The sequence below is a fragment of the Haliotis asinina genome, chromosome 11, assembly GCF_037392515.1.
Source record: "Haliotis asinina isolate JCU_RB_2024 chromosome 11, JCU_Hal_asi_v2, whole genome shotgun sequence".
In the NCBI taxonomy this organism is placed as follows: domain Eukaryota; kingdom Metazoa; phylum Mollusca; class Gastropoda; order Lepetellida; family Haliotidae; genus Haliotis; species Haliotis asinina.
Window position 1 is genome coordinate 6,687,223 of NC_090290.1, and position 20,437 is coordinate 6,707,659.

Here is a 20,437-nt window from a genome sequence, read left to right on the forward strand (position 1 = left end):
TCAATTATGTATCAATGAAATTACATATATCGGCTCGCTAAAGATTGTGGTTTTGGATATAGGTCTGCGATTAGGAAAACAATCTGATAAATATAAAGAATATAAACAAAAATATAGAGGTCTTGGGTTTTGACGAGGAATTAACATGATGACTAATGATTCCCAGGCATCATATGATACTATAGAGACAAAATACCATTGTTAACCGAGGATGGATAACCTTTGTTAACCGACGGTGGACAACTTAACCGTATCCTGCTTCATTTTAAGTTTAGGAAGAAACGTCTTGTTGTTCCTCTTTTGTTCAGCACATCTTATCAACTAACATTTTGTCTCAGAAATATGGTCATCGTATTATTTAAGTAAAAAAAATTACTAAGAAATGTAATTAGAATATAACATATATAAGATAAAACCCATGTGGAGCCGTAAACAGTGCTAAATGTTAGAGCTGAGACAAGTCGAAGTGAGCTGGATTGATTTTTAATCATTTCCTGAAAGTCTTGCTGAGAAACTACCCATATCCCCGCTCGTCAGTATCTCCAGAGAGGCATTTAGAAGTTGGGGCAGTAAGGAAGGATCAAAATGTATGTGGATGAACAACTTCTTTATGGCTGTGAGAGCGACGTTTTGTTTTTAGGCTCTAGCACTGCTATCAAGCAAGTGCTTGATGACGGTGTTAGACCCTACACCGAAGTGATTAATAACGTATGTGCTTGATGACGGCGTTAGAACCTACAACGAAACGTCGCTGTCACAGCAATAAAGAAGTTGTTCATAGATATATTAGTATCCATCTGCGGAATTGTAAAATAATGTGAAGGGCAGACTCACGCCGTCAGTAAATCTCTTGGCAGCTTCATATTTTCTTTTAAAATTCTCTGAGAAAGTTTAATGGTTTCCGGAGTTCCGTGTGTGTAGTTAACAACACGTAACCTCCAAGACTTGCACGAATCGAAATGGCATTGTTGGAGGTCTGATCATCAACTACTTCACAGGCCCAGATTATTCTGCCATTAATTGTCCATCAGGCAGTTCACAATGTTTCTATGGTGTGTGGGACATTGATTACAGAATAATGAATGGGTTGTAGGGATTTACTACAAGAAATATATACAGGTTGATTCCCTTGATCACAGTACAGGGTAACTGAGACCCTGGATATCGGTGTTAATGGCATCGGCTTTCGGTTGTATTTTTCATGTGATTTAAAAAGAAACCTTGATTAAATGTACTTCGTTTCCGTTCAAAGTGAAATAAGAAGGATGGTGATCATTCGAGTTTTCCAAACAGTCAAAATCACTTTTCTCTTGACGAGAGATATCTGTTTATTGTGAGTATAACAATAAGACTGGAATTTGAACTGATATGTGAGTTTGAAATCATTCGAACAGCAGCACACTTTCAGTTGATTTAATTAACAATGTCCCTTGTTGAAGTTTGAAAGGAGTTTGAAATCGATTTAAAGGGTGTGAAATAAACTGCATGAAAACTAGTGTAACATAGTTAGAATGGTATGAAAAAAAATAATCGGATCAAATTCAGTTTAAGTTTAAAACCCTCGTCCAAATGTCGTTATTGTTTAGTGTTACATCCTTGAGATGCGTTGTCATGACACTGAGATAGTCTATAACTCGTCGCATATGGAAACAGTTATTTACACCGCCTGCTTGTTCATGGTGACAGTGGAAAGAAAAATAATTACCTTTCGGTACTGAGGAAATCTCGTTAAAATCTCGTTAAAATCTCGTTATGAAATATTCACATTTCTTTCATCCCAGTGGAGGTATGTCACATAGACTGTTTCGAATGTGTAAGTCTAATTTTGTAGACTATATGACCATCCTCGGTTCCCAGGGGTCTTTCCCCTCTAATTCAGCTTCGACTGTACTCCTGAGATCACTGGATTCCATACCATCGATAGAAAGGAAATCTGGACCAACATTGATTACGTGTTAACACGTTCTTGCTGGATAATTCAACAGACGAGTGTTCTTGGTAGATGGGTTTAGGAAGATTATTATATTTGTACAGGGTGGAAATACACCCGAGGGATTTGGATATGACGATATTGATGTCATATTCGAAGCAGCATCACGTTGACAGAACGTCTTTTACATGATGAGAATCGAACACGTTGTCGATGGGAGGAGTGAGAGGCTTGCCCAACATTGCCACAGACAGCTAGACCAGAATAAATTACAACATATATATTCTTCAGGTCAACCAGCATTCTCTGATAAGTGGTCCTTATCCAGTGGAATCAGAGACTAATATACTGCTTTCTAATTTGTGAACATAGATATTTACATATACTGGGAAATGTGTTTTAGATTTTCTATTCGGAAAGTTATTTATTAAGGATCTTTCTTATGCTCTTTTCTTGAGCATTCAGGCATTTTACTTAAAGTCATTATTACATATTCATGGTTTCTGCATTACAATGTACCCCGTCGTCTTTGTGTGTATGTTAAGATGGGTAACACTTTCCTTACTGCTTGTTTTAGATGCTCACATTGCTGTGGGATGAAGTGGTTTGACCTTGAGGTGAAGTCTGGAATTGCTAAGTCTGTTCTTTTACCTGAATGTGTTTGGTATGCTAATGGTCAAATTTATCGTCAATTCCCACTGTCGTTTTCTGTGCATTTTTAAATGTGACATTTCGATTTTATTTCTCACCAGAGCCGATAAAATAGTCCATTCATCTCACAGCGCAGTGAAAAGCCACAAGTCATTATGTCTCTCAAAGGAATGTCATTATGTTCTTTGGAGGTAATTTAAAAGTTAAGTTAATCTTTAAAATTTAACGGTCTGAATTACATTAACTATTCACGTCAGCAAGTTGTTCGCTTGGTTATCTGACTGTTTTTGTCCGTGTTGAGCAAACTCGTAGAAGCAAACCTAGATTAGCAGAGAGTAGTTTGGTCATGATGACTTAGATACTTTCACGAGTGACAGAACATGCAATATTTATCAGCCCCCGGTAAGTAGTGTCTAGATCTCAACTGACTGCTTGAATCATGTCTTCATCTGTAACAACTGAAACGCCATTACTACTGCATTCCCAGAAGTGGAAAACATATCAAACAGAACTCTTTGGTTATTGCTGCTTCCTGACTGTAACGTCTGTATCACAAAACCGAAACAATTTTGAATATTTTGCAGAGAAACATTAAGGCATCATGTCCCGGACATGTGTTTATTGCATAGTTATTGCATAGTTATTGCATAGTATAGATGTAAGCATAGTTCTCGGTTTTAAATGACGTCTATCACCAGGCATAAAGTGTCGGTTGAACTTATATTTCGGCAGAAAACTCAGCTGATGTTTTATCAGAATCTCGGGTGTGGGGTGAAATGGCCAGTTGGAAACGAACCGTTCGGAAATGTTATCGGTTTTAAATGACGTCTATCACCAGGGATAAAGTGAAGGTGGAACTCCGCTGAAGTTTTATCTGAATCTCGGGTGTTGAGTGTCGGTGCAATGGGCGGGTACGCGTCATGTTCTACATTGTGTTAACCTAGCACGGGCTATGAGTAGGAGCATGAAACAAATCAGGAACCAATATTGATTAGAACTGCCGTGTTTGTTGAAAACGAATCGTTCGGAAATGTGTGGGTGCTGTTTGTTGGAAAATTACAAATTGTATTTCCTATTTTCCCTTGTATATTCATATAGGAAGTGACTGGTTTCCGGTTCTTTTATTGAAAGTTTGTTAGTGTAAAGACAAAGGTGATTTGATTTCGAATACAGGATGTACATCAAATACTGATGTCTTGTCAAGGACATGCGCTCATGGAGGTAAGCCTGTAAGTGTAGCAACACAGAATCACCACTATCTAGACATTGTCTCGACCACCAGATAGTGAACAGGCCATCTTTTTGACCACCATGCAGACCAGTGTCTTGACTTTCATTTGGGAGATTATTTACACTACGATCTTGTCATACATCAGCATTTCGATCATCATAGAGACCAGTCTATAGATCACAGTCTTTAGGAATACTCTTGGGAAGCAATGGCAAAACTCTGCTGTCCACAACCAGATGTGATATTCTCACGCATTTTAAACCGTCACGGAAAGTCTTCCCGTAGACACCATGTGTACAGGTGAGCCAAGATGCAGATTGTACAGTGTTTAATATACGTTGGAATTCATTGACTGTACCAGCAGCACTTGAATAAGTACATGGTATGTAGATGCCGAAATGGAATTGTCGTTACATGTTTATCAATGACTTATTTTGTTGTCATGATACACAAATAGATACGGTCCTGGCTACACATGTTCATGAGATATTCAGTCTAGTAAACTTATCCCCAGTACTTTTCGTTACACTCCACTACTGAGTCTAACAAAACCTTATGGGACGTCGCATCAGGTAACCTTTGAGATTGACCAATCAGAACACAGCTTATCAAATCGCGAAAGTGGACATTCGCACATACGTTTTGAAGTTTTTATCTAGACAAGGTTCGCACCCGAACGATTGCGAATGTTATTTAGCGTACGCTCGCTTCCGGGTGATGCACACGGTGTACGTACAGCCATGACAACGGTGAGTAAACAGTCGCTGAAAATGGTGTTTTTAGCAATATTCAAGGATGTCATCTTGCAGAAATATTAGCTAATGGTAACGATGTCATCAAAAACCCCAAAGCGTATATACTGCAGGTCAAATAATTGTGTTATATGCAGATTATTATTTGTGGAGAGTTCTGTGTCAGTGAAATGAATATTTTGAAAGTCCCTCCGATCCCTATACAGTAGCTCTTCACTGATTGGTTAAACCTATTTGACCGTCTCGCGTTTGATTGGACGGTCATTGGTCGCTCAAAGGTTACCTGACGTGACCTTCTAATAGGTTTTGTTAGACTCAGTGGTGGAGTGTATACTTAGACTGCGAGATATTAGACTACCTGTACATCCAACACTGTTTGATAACAATGACATGTGGCAGGAATTAAATCCCTCTGAATTAACGCCTGGGAACAATATTCACCAATTCAGGGACATGCACAGGAGATTCATAATTAGTTTCCAATCTATACAGCAGTATGTTTGGACTGAGGAACCTGGGGAGAGTTATTAACGATCACGACTCTTCGCCGTGTGTTAAGTGTCAATACACGTAGAGAGATTTATCGTCTTGTCATAACCGAACACGCTGGTTGTACTTTTTCGCTGACACTTTCCACTTCCCGTATTGATGCACATGCCTTTTATCGTTGAGTAGACGGTAAATATTAGCATGGGGAGGCTTCCAGAAGAAGTAATTAACGTAATTAGAGACAAGCTGAAATTGGTGAAAGTAACAGTGGCGATGGCTGTGTTGATGGGAGAGTATTGTCAAGAGAATTAGCGTCCATCGATAGGAACAACTGTACAGGAGCTGAAATACACGACCAACGGTTTCACTTGACAATCCTTGTTTGCTTTTAATTCTGCAGTCTCTGTTGATATATGGAAAATGGGGTTTTGTTATTTAAAGAACGAGTTGTAAGTTGCATGCTTTAATTTGCGCAACCTTTGTGTGTTCATACATGAAATGGTTTGATTTGTGTGGAACATTGAATTGTAACTTCAAACCCTCATTAGTAACATTTCGTTTTAGTTTGTAAATGATGAATGAGGTACCACTGGTTACCAACACAATTACTGTTCAAACCTGTTGAAGAGGCGTTTACTACTTCACTCCTGTGGTAACACGTTCAATACTTTGACTAACCAGCTACCCCACACATGGCCACCATGTATTTCATTAGATGCTTGTATTTCGGTCGTGTGAGATCTGAAAATTGTGTTTTCTAATTTGTGCATTTAGACATTTTTAATGTCCTTATTTCCTATTGACAACTCTAATGTGCGCGTCGGGTTGCACTATTGCTTTGTCGAGACACCTTGAAGTATATGTCCCTATGGGTAACGCACACCCTAGTGCTGCCATGTTCTCAGTATTCGTGTTCCTGTACAAGCTATTCGTCCTGTATCGTTAAGTGTGTTTAGAATTGTGTTTTAAAAAAGTGTTTACTTCATGAATACTGATGAGAATTTGTAGGCACTCCCTACAGTAAACATGTGACTGATCTTGGAGTGAAGTCTTGAATTGCTCGTTCTGCCTTCATAACTGATTATGCAAATAACTGAACCTGTCTTATCGTTTTCTGACGATAATCTGAAAGATGACCTTTCAATTTGTATAACTTACATAAAGTATTTCCTGTTAAGGAGTGGGCCGCTTGTTATCGAACTATGCTTGTCTTCATATAAGATGAGATGTACACACTCGTTGAACCGAAGCAAAAGTACAAGGGCTTAACAGGTCAGGGTAAATACTGCTTATTGCTGCACTGGGATCGACATGCATGCATTCAATAACCAGAGTTTAGAGACACCATCAAAGTAGTGTTTAATTCTCAAGTGACTGCTTGATTTGAATAATGTCCCTCTAGGAAATAGCTGAAACACGATTAGTGCACATTATTGAGAAGTGCAATAAGGATGAATCCCTTTCAACGGCCGGAATGCTTTGAGCGTGACTACCACTTGGCAGCATAGAAATTCTCTTTGAATATTATCTGGACCAATGGTCATTTCCTGCCATTTTGAACAGAATCTTTAATGCCATAAAATCCTGGAAATAATACCCATATTTACTGCCTGGATTTGTCCGTATGAACGATCATTCAAGATAAGATTGTATCTTAAATTGTGGTTATCTTTGGTTTGCTGAGGTGGGTTTGAAGGAGGACTCCTCATTAACGGTGAGTGGGTGCATGAATGAAACAAGTGCAAATCTTATACATGGTTTGTCCTTGACTAAATGTCACTGTGAACCGTTAAGGTGCAGTTTCTTGGAAAGTTTTTGTTAGTTTGGGGAATGGGACTAGACACATTAGTTTGTACTTCGGGTGATCGGATAAAGGAATATGATATAAACAAAATGTATGGGAACACGCCAAAATGTGGTAGTCATACATGAATGTAAACGCGTTGAGGTCGTGCATACTGTAAGGTAACTGAACTGTTTGTGTGCTTACTGGCCACTTAAAAGCCATGTTGGAACATACAGTGAGGCAACTAAAATACTATTTCTTGAGTCTGAGCGAAATGAAATATTTCAACAACAACAACAAAAAAACCAAACCAAACCAAAAAAAACAACCCCCCCAAAAAAACAAAAAACAAAAAACAAAACAAAAAAAAAACAAAAAAAAAAAACAAGGGTGCTGAAACAAACGTTTCATTCTTACACCTAAACACAACATCCTAGTGCATTGTGGAAGACAGACATTCGGTGCAGCTTGTGGCAACGTTTGAATCAAACATGGTGGTGCGTCAATTGTCTACATGCTCTAATTAGAATACAGGCTGGAACGCCCACCCACAAATTAATAGTACACGTTTCTGTTAACCATTGCACAGGTTGTTCAGCTTGACCTGAGCTACTCTACATATGCATATCCAGAGAGGTCAAATGGCACAAATGGCTGGACGAGTTAACTTCATTAAATAGGGGAGCAGAGAATTCCTGTTATTGTTGCGTTCGTGCGAAACATGCATGCATGGAACTGTAACAGAGCTTGTCCCGGAAAATAACTCTACTGCAAAAAATAATTCCATATGTTCATTGAAATGTTTTACTGCCTTAACATATCTACTTTGGTTTACTAACTGTACAACATAAAGTCAGTTTCTTTCAGAATCTGATTCCCGGATACCGCTGGCTGCCTAAAAGCCCGAATAGAAAACATTAAAGAAAGTTAGGACACTTCTGACGCTTTCTCGACACTGAGATGTCAAACGGTGACCTTGTTCGGACATTTTGACAATCACCCGACAAAGGCGCACCCCTTCACAATAATAGACCCAACCAGTTGTGACACGGTCACGCAATGCATGAGTAATCAGTTGGTCAGGTGAAGCGGAACAACCTGTAGCTCCTTCATCATATAACCAAATGTAACAAATGAGTGTCTGAGGTTACAGCATTGTGCTATGGACAGATTAAGCTATTGTACGGAAGTAAAAACGAAAGTTTTTTTAATTTGTCACAATGCGCATAATATAGCACGCGATTTAAAAATCCTTAAGTCGTCAAAGTAAGAAAAGAACATATTCTCCAAATGACAAAATGTCCCCTTCCATGAATCAAGAGAGGGTTCTAAATCTGAAGCAAACACAATTGTCCCAGTCAATTGACGCTTATACTCTAGAAAATTAACGAATCCTGCCTTATTATCAGGTTGCGCATATATCATTCGATGTTTAACATTTCGATAAATAACGGAACTTTCCTTTCTATATATCAACAGAGGCTGTAGAATTAAAGGCAAACAAGGATTGTCAAGTGAAACGGTCGGTCGTGTATTTCAGCTCCTGTACATTTCCTATCGATGGACGCTAATTCTCTTGACAATGCTCTCCCATCAACACATCCATCGCCACTGTTACTTTCACCAATTCGGCTTGTCTCTATAGCTAATTACGTTAATTACTTCTTTTGGAAGCCTCCCCATGCTAATATTTACCGTCTACTCAACGATAAAAGGCATGTGCATCAATACGGGAAGTGGAAAGTGTCAGCGAAAAAGTACATCCAGCGTGTTCGGTTATGACAAGACGACCAATCTCTCTACGTGCATTGACACTTAACACACGGCGAAGAGTCGTGATCGTTAATACCCCTCCCCAGGTTCCTCAGTCCAAACAAGCTACTGTATAGTTTGGAAACTAATAATGAATCTTCTTTTCATGCCCCTGAATTGGAGAACATAGTTCCCCCCTCGTTAATATTCAGAGGAAATGAAGACATTTGATTCCTGTCCTATGTCCTTGTTATCAAGCAGTGCTGGGTGTATAGATAGTCAAATATCTCATGTGCATGTTTGGACATGGCCTTATCTATCTGTGTATCATGATAGCAAAAGAGGCGATTGAAGAACATGTAACGAACATTCCATTTCTGCATCTAAATATCATATTCTTATTCCAGTGCTACTGCTGCATTCAATGAATTCCAATGTGTATTAAACACAGTACAATCTGCATTTTGGCTGACCTTTACCCATCGCGTCGGCGGGAAGACTTTCCGTGAGGGTTTTAAATGCGTGAGAATTTCACATCTGACGGCAGTGTTTGCCATTGATTCCTAAGCTTACTCCTGAAGAATGTGGAATTATAGGCTGGTCTATATGAGAGTGGAGATGCTGATATATATTGCTTGAGGATCGTCGTATCAAGATCACGATCTATAAGATGATCTGTATGGTCACAACTGTCAAGATCGTAGACGAAATACTAGTCACGTGAACGTCCTGACGTTTGTCTCCATAATTGCTGTGCGTTTATTATCAGATGGTCGAGAGCATACCTAGATGTCATACCTAGTGATGTCATAAGTTGTTTAATACGACGTTATTATTAGTGCATAACCACATCACATAACCAAATCACACCATTTTTCTTTAAAAGAACGAAAGCTAAAAATACACACAACTGTAAACGAGTTGCTGCAAAGGAGAAAACAATGGGTGAGTGAGTGTAGTTTTATGACGTTTTTAGCAATATTCCAGCAATATTACGGTGAGGGACACCAGAAATGGGCGTCACACAATGTACACTTGGAGGGGTTGAACCCGAGTCTTCGGCTAAATTACATCTTGGGAAATTTCATTAATACATGACAAATCTTATGTATAACAACGTCTTGGTTTATTTTTCACAGCGTTTATGGGCCAGTACTAGTCCTTGCGTCAGGTGGATATTGATCACAGTGAACAATACAGTAATATTTCACCAATTGCTGATGTTGGAAGCCAGAATTTCAGTGTGCTCTGAGAAAACATCTTCGAGATCAGATTTTTCAACTGAAGTTTTATGGTCTTTGAAACAGTCTTGCTGCGACCTCTTCCGTTCACTCTCAGGATGGTTTTCAAGGTTTTGTCCGAATAGAATCGTTTCTTAATGGTTGATATTATTTCCCTGAAAGAGTGCCCCATTAGTTTTAACTTGAAGAATAGTTCCTTATGGTCCTTTGCTCGTGATTTCAACAACCACGCTTGCATTCCAGAGAGATAGAGGAAGAATTGAATCGTCCTTAAAACCAGGCAGAAATTCTAATAAAAGGGAAAATGACAGACACGACATATCTTATGTCCCTTTGCTCGTGGCTTGTGCTGCTGTGTATTGTGTGCTGTGTGTTATGCACTGTGTGCTGAGTACTTTGCACTGTGTATTGTGTGTAGTGTGCTGTGTATTTGTGCTGTGTATTGTGTATTGTATGGTGTGTACTGTGTACTTTGTACTATGTGCTGTGTGCTCTGTATTGTGTGCTGTGTACGGTGTGTTGTCTATTGTGTAACGTGTATTGTGTATTGTGTGTTGTGTATTGTGTGCTGTGTATCGTGTGGTGCGAGGTGCGTAGTGTGTGCTGTGCACTGTGTATTGCGTGCTCTGTGTTGTGTGCTGTGTGCTGTGTGCTGTGTATTTTGTGCTGTGTATTGTGTGGTGTGTGCTGTTTACTGTGGGCTGCGTGCTGTGCACTGTGTGCTGTGCATTGTGTGTTCTGTGCTGTGTATTGTGTGCGGTGCATTGTGCACTGTGTGCTGTGTATAGTGTGTATTTTGTGCTGTGCATTGTGTGCTGTGCATTGTGTGGTGTGTGGTGCGTACTGTGTGCTGTGCACTGTGTATTGCGTGCTCTGTGTTGTGTGGTGTGTGCTGTGTATTTTGTGCTGTGTATTGTGTGGTATGTGCTGTTTACTGTGGGCTGCGTGCTGTGCATGGTGTGTTCTGTGCTGTGTTTTGTGTGCTGTGTGCTGTGTATTGTGCAATGTGTGCTGTGTATTCTGTGCTGTGTATTGTGTGCTGTGCATTGTGTGCTGGGTATTATGTGCTGTGTGCTGTGTATTGTGTGCTATGTGATGTGCGATGTGTACTGTGTGCTGTGTATTGTGTGATGTGTGCTGTCAAAGTAGATCTTGGCCATATGTACTTTACCCTTACTTCCTCAATGTACAGTTTTGACCAAGTAATAAACAAACATTCACGCTTCATTCAGCACACTTACATATTGTGCACAGTACATATATTCGGTGGTATTTACGTCAAACATTCATGCCACATACACTATTTGGAAGTTGTAAGAATATGAAGAATATCGAGTTTCATATTTCAAAGAGAAAAGGAGAAATATTGATTTTGCTACTTGCTATTGCTATTTTTGTCAGGATAAACACAACAGTGTATGTTTACATTTCACATGATGCCAGGGCAATTAACCGAGTTCTTGAAGGAAGAGCACTGTCATCCCTGGGGCGCCATGAGAGAATTTCTGGCGTGTTGTAATGACGTTAGTTATAAACGTTGATGACAGCGTCATGCTGTTACTGACAACAGGTGACAATATTGTGCTGTCATGATAATATCAACCACACAACAAAACAAGGGTGTATTTTTCTTTTAATCAATGTGTCGGAACTGAAGACATTTCCATAGCGATGTGGTGTTCTTTCGATGAATATTGATCGAACGTGTGCTTCGTTTAAGCGATGGACTAATATTTAATGAAACATGATAATAAGTAAAATCATATGTCAAGGGGTCTTGTCAAACAATACAAGATGTAAGTGGGAAGGTTTGGGTTCACCATAACATTGATAAAGATATATTGCAGTTCTACCGACACTGTCCGTGAAGAATAGGATCGAACATGTGGTCAGTCATTGCAAAGCTGATTGAAGATATTGAGCCGCCCCTCCTTTGTGTCCAATACTTTAGCAGTTTGTTGCTACATTTACCTGTTTGTGTGGAAACTTCATCTGTTAATAGTGGCCTTAATAACAGAGAGAGTGTGGTTCAAGCAACACCAAGCATCTCCAGATGCGTCACATGCAATTTCACATCGTCAGATATTTAAAAAAATAAATACATAAGAAAAAAATAAAATAAACAAAAAACAAAAACAAAAATTAAACCAACAACATAGAGTCTCTTCCTGACTTCTTTGGAATATTGAGTTTACCTATCTGAGCTGAGGGAGAGGTGGTATTTTCATTGTGCACTTTCTAGTTAGGACCTCATTTGACATCCAGTCATGCATACCCCTCAGGGGGTTGAGGATGAGATCTGAGTTCACACTCATCCAAAGCTGTAAGAAAATAATGTAAAGGTCGTGTACCATTCTCATGGTGAATGGAACTTGAAATGGTAAGTAAGCGTGTGAGTTTAGTTTTGTGTCGTTTACAGCAATACAATCGGGTAGGAAACCAGGAAACCAGAACTAGGCTTCGAACATTGTACTCATGGGGAATCGAACTCGGCGTGATGAGTGAACGCTTTATTACTAAGCTACCCTATTACCCCTGAATAAAAGGACCTTGAAAGTCAATCAGATGAAGACGATAACTAAAAATCTGTGTTTCTTGTAATCTGATAAATAGAACCACGCAGAACATGAACACCATCAGAAATATGTTTGCTTTTAATATAATTTAATAGCTTGTCAAATGCAAGCAAGTGTTAAGTGCAGAACTATGAGCTAGCTTAATTTGTTTTAGACATATTCAAGAATTAAGAAGCACATTGCAAAGATTAGTGGAATCGAACCCGATGCTCTGGCACTCCGTGAGGAACGCTCACTTTAACAAACAGATCACGCCATCGCAGCCGACTGTGTTCGACGTTTCAGGGTAGTCACTTATAAAGCGATTGCCCCTATTATTACCTACAAGCCGATTCCCTATTGACTGATAATCAGTGATGTCTTGAGCAGAGTAAGATCAATCATTGCAAGTGAGGCGGTTGTTTGTTTCTAATGATTATAGGACAGCGCAGGACTGACACAACGAAACCCGCAATGGGCAGCTGCGTAGAACACAGTCAGTGGGTGGAACAGCGACAGGGAAGGGGAATCAGACATTGGTTTATAAGTCATTGTGGGGTGCAGAGGAAATAGTGAAAAGGAAGGAGACGTTGTGTTGTACGGGAAGTCAGTCCTGAAGTCGTAAAGGAAGACAGGTCAGGAGTCGAAGAATAAAGACACACCAGAGGACCTGGAAGGAAGATGCCATAGTATTTTACAGGAAATATGATGACATACCAGGAAACCATAAAGGATGACGGTGTAGTGTTATGCTGGAAGTAGAGAAGTCGTTAAGGAAGACGGGCGAAAAGACCTGAAGGAATACGGCGTGGTTGTTCAGAAAGAAAATACTGAAGTCGTTGAGGAAGACGGACGAAAAGGCCTGGAGGAAAACAGCGAGCTTGTAATGAAGGACAGTCCTGAAGTCATTTAGGAAGACAGACCAGAAGACCTGAAGGAATACGACGTGGTTGTACAGAAAGAGTGTTCTGAAGTCGTTGATAAAGACGGATCAGACGACCTAAAGGAGGACGATGTGATTGTTTAGAAAGACAGTCCTGAAGTCGTAGAGGAAGAGAGCCAGTGGGGTTTGGACGCTCTAGCACCATCACGTTAACATGTCATACCAATACCACTACACAATTGTTGCACATCAGACTGTAACCATGGGAGACTGACACCAGGAACTGGGAACTCATGACTACTAGCCTAGCTATTCATCAAATACTCACTTGTTGAGGACAGGTGGTCATAGTTGCTGTCAACATTGGTGAATTTCACGTTTATGAAGCAGGCAAACACATTCATCTGTCCATAAAACCACTCCGTGATGTTTTAAAAAGTTACAGAAATATTACCGCCTCGTCCCGGAAGTTGATAGCAACAAAAATAAATGAAACCCTTAATTGAATGTTTCCATCAATGCCAAGGTTTGATTAGGTTTGAATACAATCAGCTGAAAATGGAAAATAAGATTGTTAAGGGATTGACATCTTAGATTTATTGAACCAAGTTAGTCAGTATCAAATCGAGATGTGCCAGCAACACACGAAAAGATAACATAAATATCGGATGAAACCTTTTGCAGGAATGATAAAAATAATAGCTTGAAGGTTTATGTGGACATTCATTCTGCGCTGGTTCAAATCAGATGTTTGACATTTAGAACAGCCAACAAATGCATCCACAGTGCAAAGTCCTTATGTGTCGCTGCTCACTAATCAAAACAAGTCCCGATATGTGGATGGAAAATCATTTGCAATGCAACGGCAAATGTAGGTTATAGTTATTTAGGGAAATGTCAGAGTTTCTGAGGTCTTCCCTATACAATGAAACTTCCCTATACATTGAAACTGCGTTTTAGAAAGTCTCCTCTGGAAACCAGAATTGGCAAATATCTGAAACGTTTTGGCTCAGACTTTCATGACATTATCCTTACCATCTTCTGCTGATGACATTCTCCACATATACTTCGAATTTAATCAAGGCTTCAAATAAATTACGGCTGGATGACTTTTTACAGTCTATCGTGCCTGCCTGCCTGCCCGCCCATCCGTCCGTCCTTCCGTGTGCCTACATATAAGATAAGCTGCAATGTATGAGAGATCGATATCTGGGTCACAAAGAGGACACGGGTGAGATTAGGAGAAATGGGGTTAGACGTGGAATATGACGATGGATATGACGATAAATATGACGATGAATATAACGTTGGATACGACAATGAATATGACGATGAATATCGCGTTGGATATGACGTTGGATATGACGATGGATACACCGTTGAATTTGACGATGGATATGACGATGGATATGACGATGGATATGACGATGAATATGATGATGAATATGACGATGAATATAATGTTGAATATGACGTTGGATATGACGATGGATATGACGATAAATATGACGATGAATATAACGTTGGATATGACAATGAATATGACGATGAATATGACGTTGGATATGACGTTGGATATGACGATGGACACACCGTTGAATTTGACGATGGATATGACGATGGATATGACGATGAATATGATGATGAATATGACGATGAATATGACGATGAATATGACGATGGATATGACGATGAATGTAACGTTGGATATGACGTTGGATATGACGATGGATATGACGATGGATATGACGATAGATATGATGATGGATATACCGTTGAATATGACAATGAATATGACGATGAATATGACGATGGATATGACGATGAATATGACGATGAATATAACGTTGGATATGACGATAGATATGATGATGGATATACCGTTTTTGGAGGGACGCTTTTGCTGCTGACCTTACATGCAATGGGTCACAAAGAGGACACGGGTGAGATTAGGAGAAATGGGGTTAGACGTGGAATATGACGATGGATATGACGATAAATATGACGATGAATATAACGTTGGATATGACAATGAATATGACGATGAATATCGCGTTGAATATGACGTTGGATATGACGATGGATACACCGTTGAATTTGACGATGGATATGACGATGGATATGACGATGAATATGACGATGAATATGACGATGGATATGACGATGATTATGACGATGAATATGACGCTGGATATGACGATGAATATGACGCTGGATATGACGATGGATATGACGATGAATATGACGATGGATATGACAATGACTTTGACGACGGGTATGACAATGAATATGACCATGATTATGACGATGGATATGACGACGTGTATGCGTGTGTATAAAAGCTGCTATATTGTGCTAGCTCATTGAGATACGATGCTGCATTAAAGCATGAATGCCCCACTCCAGACACATTATGCTGACTTCGAGCCGACCACTCCTTATTTTATCCATTAAAAGGCAAGTTTACACGAGGCTAAAATTTTTGCCTTGCTCCTTGTCATCATAAAAAGTGTTTTCCAAGAAGTTTTATAGACAAAACTGTACAGGTATCAGTAACTAGTTTATTTTTTGCGTTATATCGATGGAAAAATTCCACATAAACACACCATAGCTTATGCTCCTTGGAAATGACAACTTGGGTTGACTGATAAATGAATGACGTTGGAACAATTAATTAGACCCGCTTCACGTGGTACAGGTATCGGGGTGGTTCTTGAGTCTCGATACACAGCTTACTGTTTTAATCCAGCTGTGGCCTGGCCGTCAGCTGGCTGTGTGGTCAGTTCCACACTGTGATGACACTGCAGTTTGAAGAAACTGTATACATTATACAAACATTGTTACCACGTTACCAAATTGTATGGCATTCTCGGCGATTCTCTGTTCATCGACAACGGTTCATCAGAATGAGCAGTAGTACAGAATGTTTTGGAAAATATAAATAATCAGTGGTGTTTCAGCCATATTACAAAATGTAACTTATAGGGCTAAATGAAAAAGTGAAATGTTTCGGCGCATCGGCGCGTCACTTTTATTTATGCGCGTTACAAATTTTTATTGCCATTTGAAAAACATATTTTTGACTTTGCCGTGGTCCCAATCATCCATTTGTCCACTATAAAAATGGGTGTCTGTAAGAACGAGTGACCGAATCTACACCTCATTAACACGTACTAAACTTTCCAAGCTATATTTCTGACAGAAAAAAAACAAACATGTTACTCCCTCCCCTTTTCCTAGCAAAAATTAAAAAAAGTCCTACGCTCTCGTCACGTTTTGAAAAAAAATGTCCCCGAGAAACATTTTTCATGCAGCCTAATATCACCTCACACGCATATCGTGTATATTATCTTTCATCTATAAATCGATTGCCGTTCCACACCATCTTCCTTTCACGAATCACCGAATTCCTCACACAAATGGTCTTTGTCACCAGTACCAAGTGTTTCAGTGAAATCTAACGAAATGTATAAGATGCCAGTCTGAGAAGCGATCTCAAATTAAGACGTAAACAAAGCCAGTATCATATCAGACATTGTTTCAATTCGCCTACTTTTATTGCATGCACTTGATCATTAGTTTTAGAACACGCCTGGGAAAGGTATCGTAGCAAGCGATAAAATAGGTGTACTCCGAACAATTCCTAGATTCATCACAACATACATCGTTCCTGAAAGCCCGACGACATGACTGACGCAAACTTACGCACACCGACGATGGTATCTGTCCTCATTTATGACTAATTATTTAGTCGCAATGAAAGCAAAAAGAAAATAGAAATCAGCTGATTGTCACAATGAGTCGGACTACCTATATGTCATATTTATATCGCCTCTCGACAGTGATGTCATAGTACGTCATCAACATTGTCATACATATTTAGCATTTACATTGAGGTGAGGTTATTCGATGAAAGTACACACGACCACTCTGTCCTGCTTGTTCCATTTTCCGTCCGTGTGCTTCTTCTGTATTTTCACAAACTTTTTTCACGTGATTAATTTCAGCATTATTATCTTTTGCTTTGGGACTACACAGGGGACCTGTCTTCAATCAAGTAGCACCAATTACGTCATAGTTAAAAGTCGGCCAGGGATGAAACTCTCGGTTTACCGCTCTCCGCTCTTAACAGAGGACACAGATCTACAGATGTTCATAAAACTAATCATTATTGTTTCTGGATACCCCTGGATGCAAGGCCTGCTCACTACCCCTGCCCGCCCCTCTCCCAAAATTGCTGAACGTTCCTTTTTCCGATCGTCGAATTTTTCTACGGAAAAGGTTTCTTTCAACCAACACTCCGCCAATGCTCCGCAGTATGAAACAGTTTTAGATACAACTTCAGGAAAAACTAAAACATTTCCCTATCCGTTCCCCGGAAGCAAAAACCAATACGACTACTAAGCATGTAGCTATCAGTCTGTAAGATGAAGCTTTAGAAATTGCACCATAATAGGTCTTAACGTTATATGTGTTCGTTCAGGCACTCCTCAACACTGACTCTTGTTTCATTCATGCGCCCGGTCACCGTCAGTGTGGAGCCGTCCCAAGCATCCACGCAGCTGGCAAAGGATTCAGATAAACCGCAATTTAAGAAACAATCTTCTCGAGAAAGGTGAATGCCTCCTTCACCTTATGCCCGAATTATGTCATTAAATACGCATTAGCAAAGATATTCGTTCCAGGATTTTCTGACATGAATGATTGTTTGCCAAATGATAAGGACATACTCATGGTTCAGGCATGGAATAGTCAAAGGGAATTTTTAACCACAGAGGTAGCACACGGGAAGAGGTCCGGCTGTTGATAGCGATCCATCCCCTTTCACTTTCAAGTGTGCACTACGTAAGCTGCTTCCGATACGGGCATTGCACACATGTCCATGTAGGGAATTGAACCCGGATCTTCGGCAACACGAGCGAATACTTTAACCACTCCACCGTGTCCACCCACCTGGGAACTAAATACTACTCTATGGTGCCCTTACTCTGTATACCCGGTCACAAAATAACATAGTGAGCTTTGCGAAGGAGTGGCACAGGAACAAACTGCTTTTAGTTTAACATGAACTAAAGGAAACGAACCTAACGAACTACTTGTTTGAACAATAAAATACAAGCTCCATGCTTAAAACTGGACAGGACATGATGACAGGGTTTGAGGATGATTTCAGTTGTTTGCATACGGTACACATTCAGCTAAAAAGCAATTCTAGACTTAACACAATGTTGAGGACGTTTCGTGTAGTTTAAGGATAGTCCATGACTTGTCATGAATATTCATTACACAAACGGTGAAAACCCAATACAGTTTCAATCTGAACACGTTTACGTGAAGCCTTCATGTTTATTAGTTCGCACACACAGCAATACTGAGAACATCCAAAACAAACAGTATGAAATGCGTTACTCTTGTTGACATGTACGCGTGACGCGGAAGGACAATGCGATAAACATGAATATGCCAATTAGGTTGTCACAAACACAAGGCTCATGGTTAGGTCTAAATCAAAACTCACAAATAAAAAAGTGTCTGTTCAAACAAAGGACAGATTTAGGCTTCTCAAGAACCGTATACGTATATGTGCATATTGAGTTCGCACTGAAATTATGGACCGAATGTTTATTTTTTTTCTCAAATTAGTAATCACAAGTAACAACTCTCAGCGTCTACGCACAGGCTAGACAAGCTCCCAATGAGAGATGGTTGCTAGTGTTGGGATAGAACACGGGTTCTCAGGGGCGTTGAACGGTTTTACCATCGAGCTACCCTTCAGAATCAATGCAGCTACAACGACGGCAGTACATGCCTCGTCACAAAGTGAGTGAGTATGGTTTTACGCCGCTTTTAGCAATATCCCGCGTGGGACACCTGAAATGTACCCATGTGGGAAATCGAACACTTTGGCAACAAGGCCACACCCCCACCCCGGGATAAACTGCTGCTGTGTATTATGCCTATGCCGATTATACTTTGTTGATTCTGTGGCAACTAAAATCCTACGTTATTTTTTCATATCAAATACACAAAGGTGTATATAGTGTCACGGATCCTCTCGGACGATGACGACAACGACGACGACGAAGACGACGACGACGATGATGATGTTGACGACTACAATGCTGAAAATGCTGCTGAGGACGATGATACCGAGTAGGACTATGATGCCAATAAGGATGATGGATCTGATGATTCTATGTCGCCTAATATCTTACCTTATGTTTTCAAAGCACAATTGTAAACCAAAAGTGACTGTGTTCTGTAATCTGATTGGTTGAAAAACATGATCAAATGGTATTAGATTCCCGGAAACTGCAAGACTATTTACTGCCTATTGAACGTAGAAACCTCGCAAACAGTTGTTTTGCTGAGTCTTCAACAGTGGTGACGTCATTCAAATCATATTGTGACGTAAAGTTAGAATGACGTCAAAAGTGAGCAACTCCAGATGCTACCATGGGAACCAGCTGAAACGGCCAGCTGATGACACTTCACTGCTGTACCCGTTCTCAATGACAGTAAAACCCCTTGGTTTACGTTTGTGTTTACAATGTCGATAAACACTCAAATACTCAACAACACCCGGAAATTGGCCAACACATGATGCTTATCTCCTAAATGTATAAATGAGATATCGCTCGTGTGAGATCAGATGTTATTACTCGGCCGTTGAAGATACTGCAGTGTAATATTTTCACTTCAATATTACACTAGTATAGTACCGCTTGACGTATGACGTCAAAATGGTTCAAAGTTGTGACGTCACAATGCTAATGTTGATGTCGCGATTTTACTAGACCTTGCTTGATGTGAAAGCTGAGAGACCTCACACTGTAGGCAATTTCGCCGCAGTTTCTGTCAATTTATGTTGGCGAGTAATAAACAGAATACTAAACTCGCTTCCGTGAAATACCATTTTCATTAAACTCGTTAAGGATTTAGCATCAAAATCGCTTTCGCTCGTTTGATGCCAAATCATTAACTCGTTTAATAAAAATGGTATTACACGGAAGGTCGTTTATTATCCTCTATATATCTCCTAGGAGATATCGTTTTGACAGCAGATTTTGTGGGATGCACTGATAATGCAATGACGTCATGAACTTGATGACGCCACAATGCTATGACATCGCTGCATGGAAGCCTAATGGCAGTACTGTCTTCAGA

At 39.9% G+C, this 20,437-nt stretch overlaps 1 protein-coding gene across 1 annotated transcript; it reads left to right on the forward strand.

The window, feature by feature from the left end:
• Positions 1-14,516: 14,516 nt before the first annotated feature.
• LOC137256464 (prostatic spermine-binding protein-like) lies at positions 14,517-19,427 on the forward strand. Its single transcript, XM_067794305.1, has 2 exons — positions 14,517-15,213; positions 19,312-19,427. Exons 1-2 carry the CDS (start codon positions 14,517-14,519, stop codon positions 19,425-19,427), a joined length of 813 nt encoding a protein of 270 aa, XP_067650406.1.
• The last annotated feature ends 1,010 nt before the right edge of the window (positions 19,428-20,437 follow it).

Bases quoted from the DNA above. Each gene is read 5' to 3' on its own strand.
- LOC137256464 (XM_067794305.1), top strand. From the start codon at position 14,517: ATGGGGTTAGACGTGGAATATGACGATGGATATGACGATAAATATGAC. The intron at 15,214-19,311 runs GTGAGATTAGGA...AGGTGTATATAG, and splicing joins GGGTCACAAAGAGGACACGG to TGTCACGGATCCTCTCGGAC.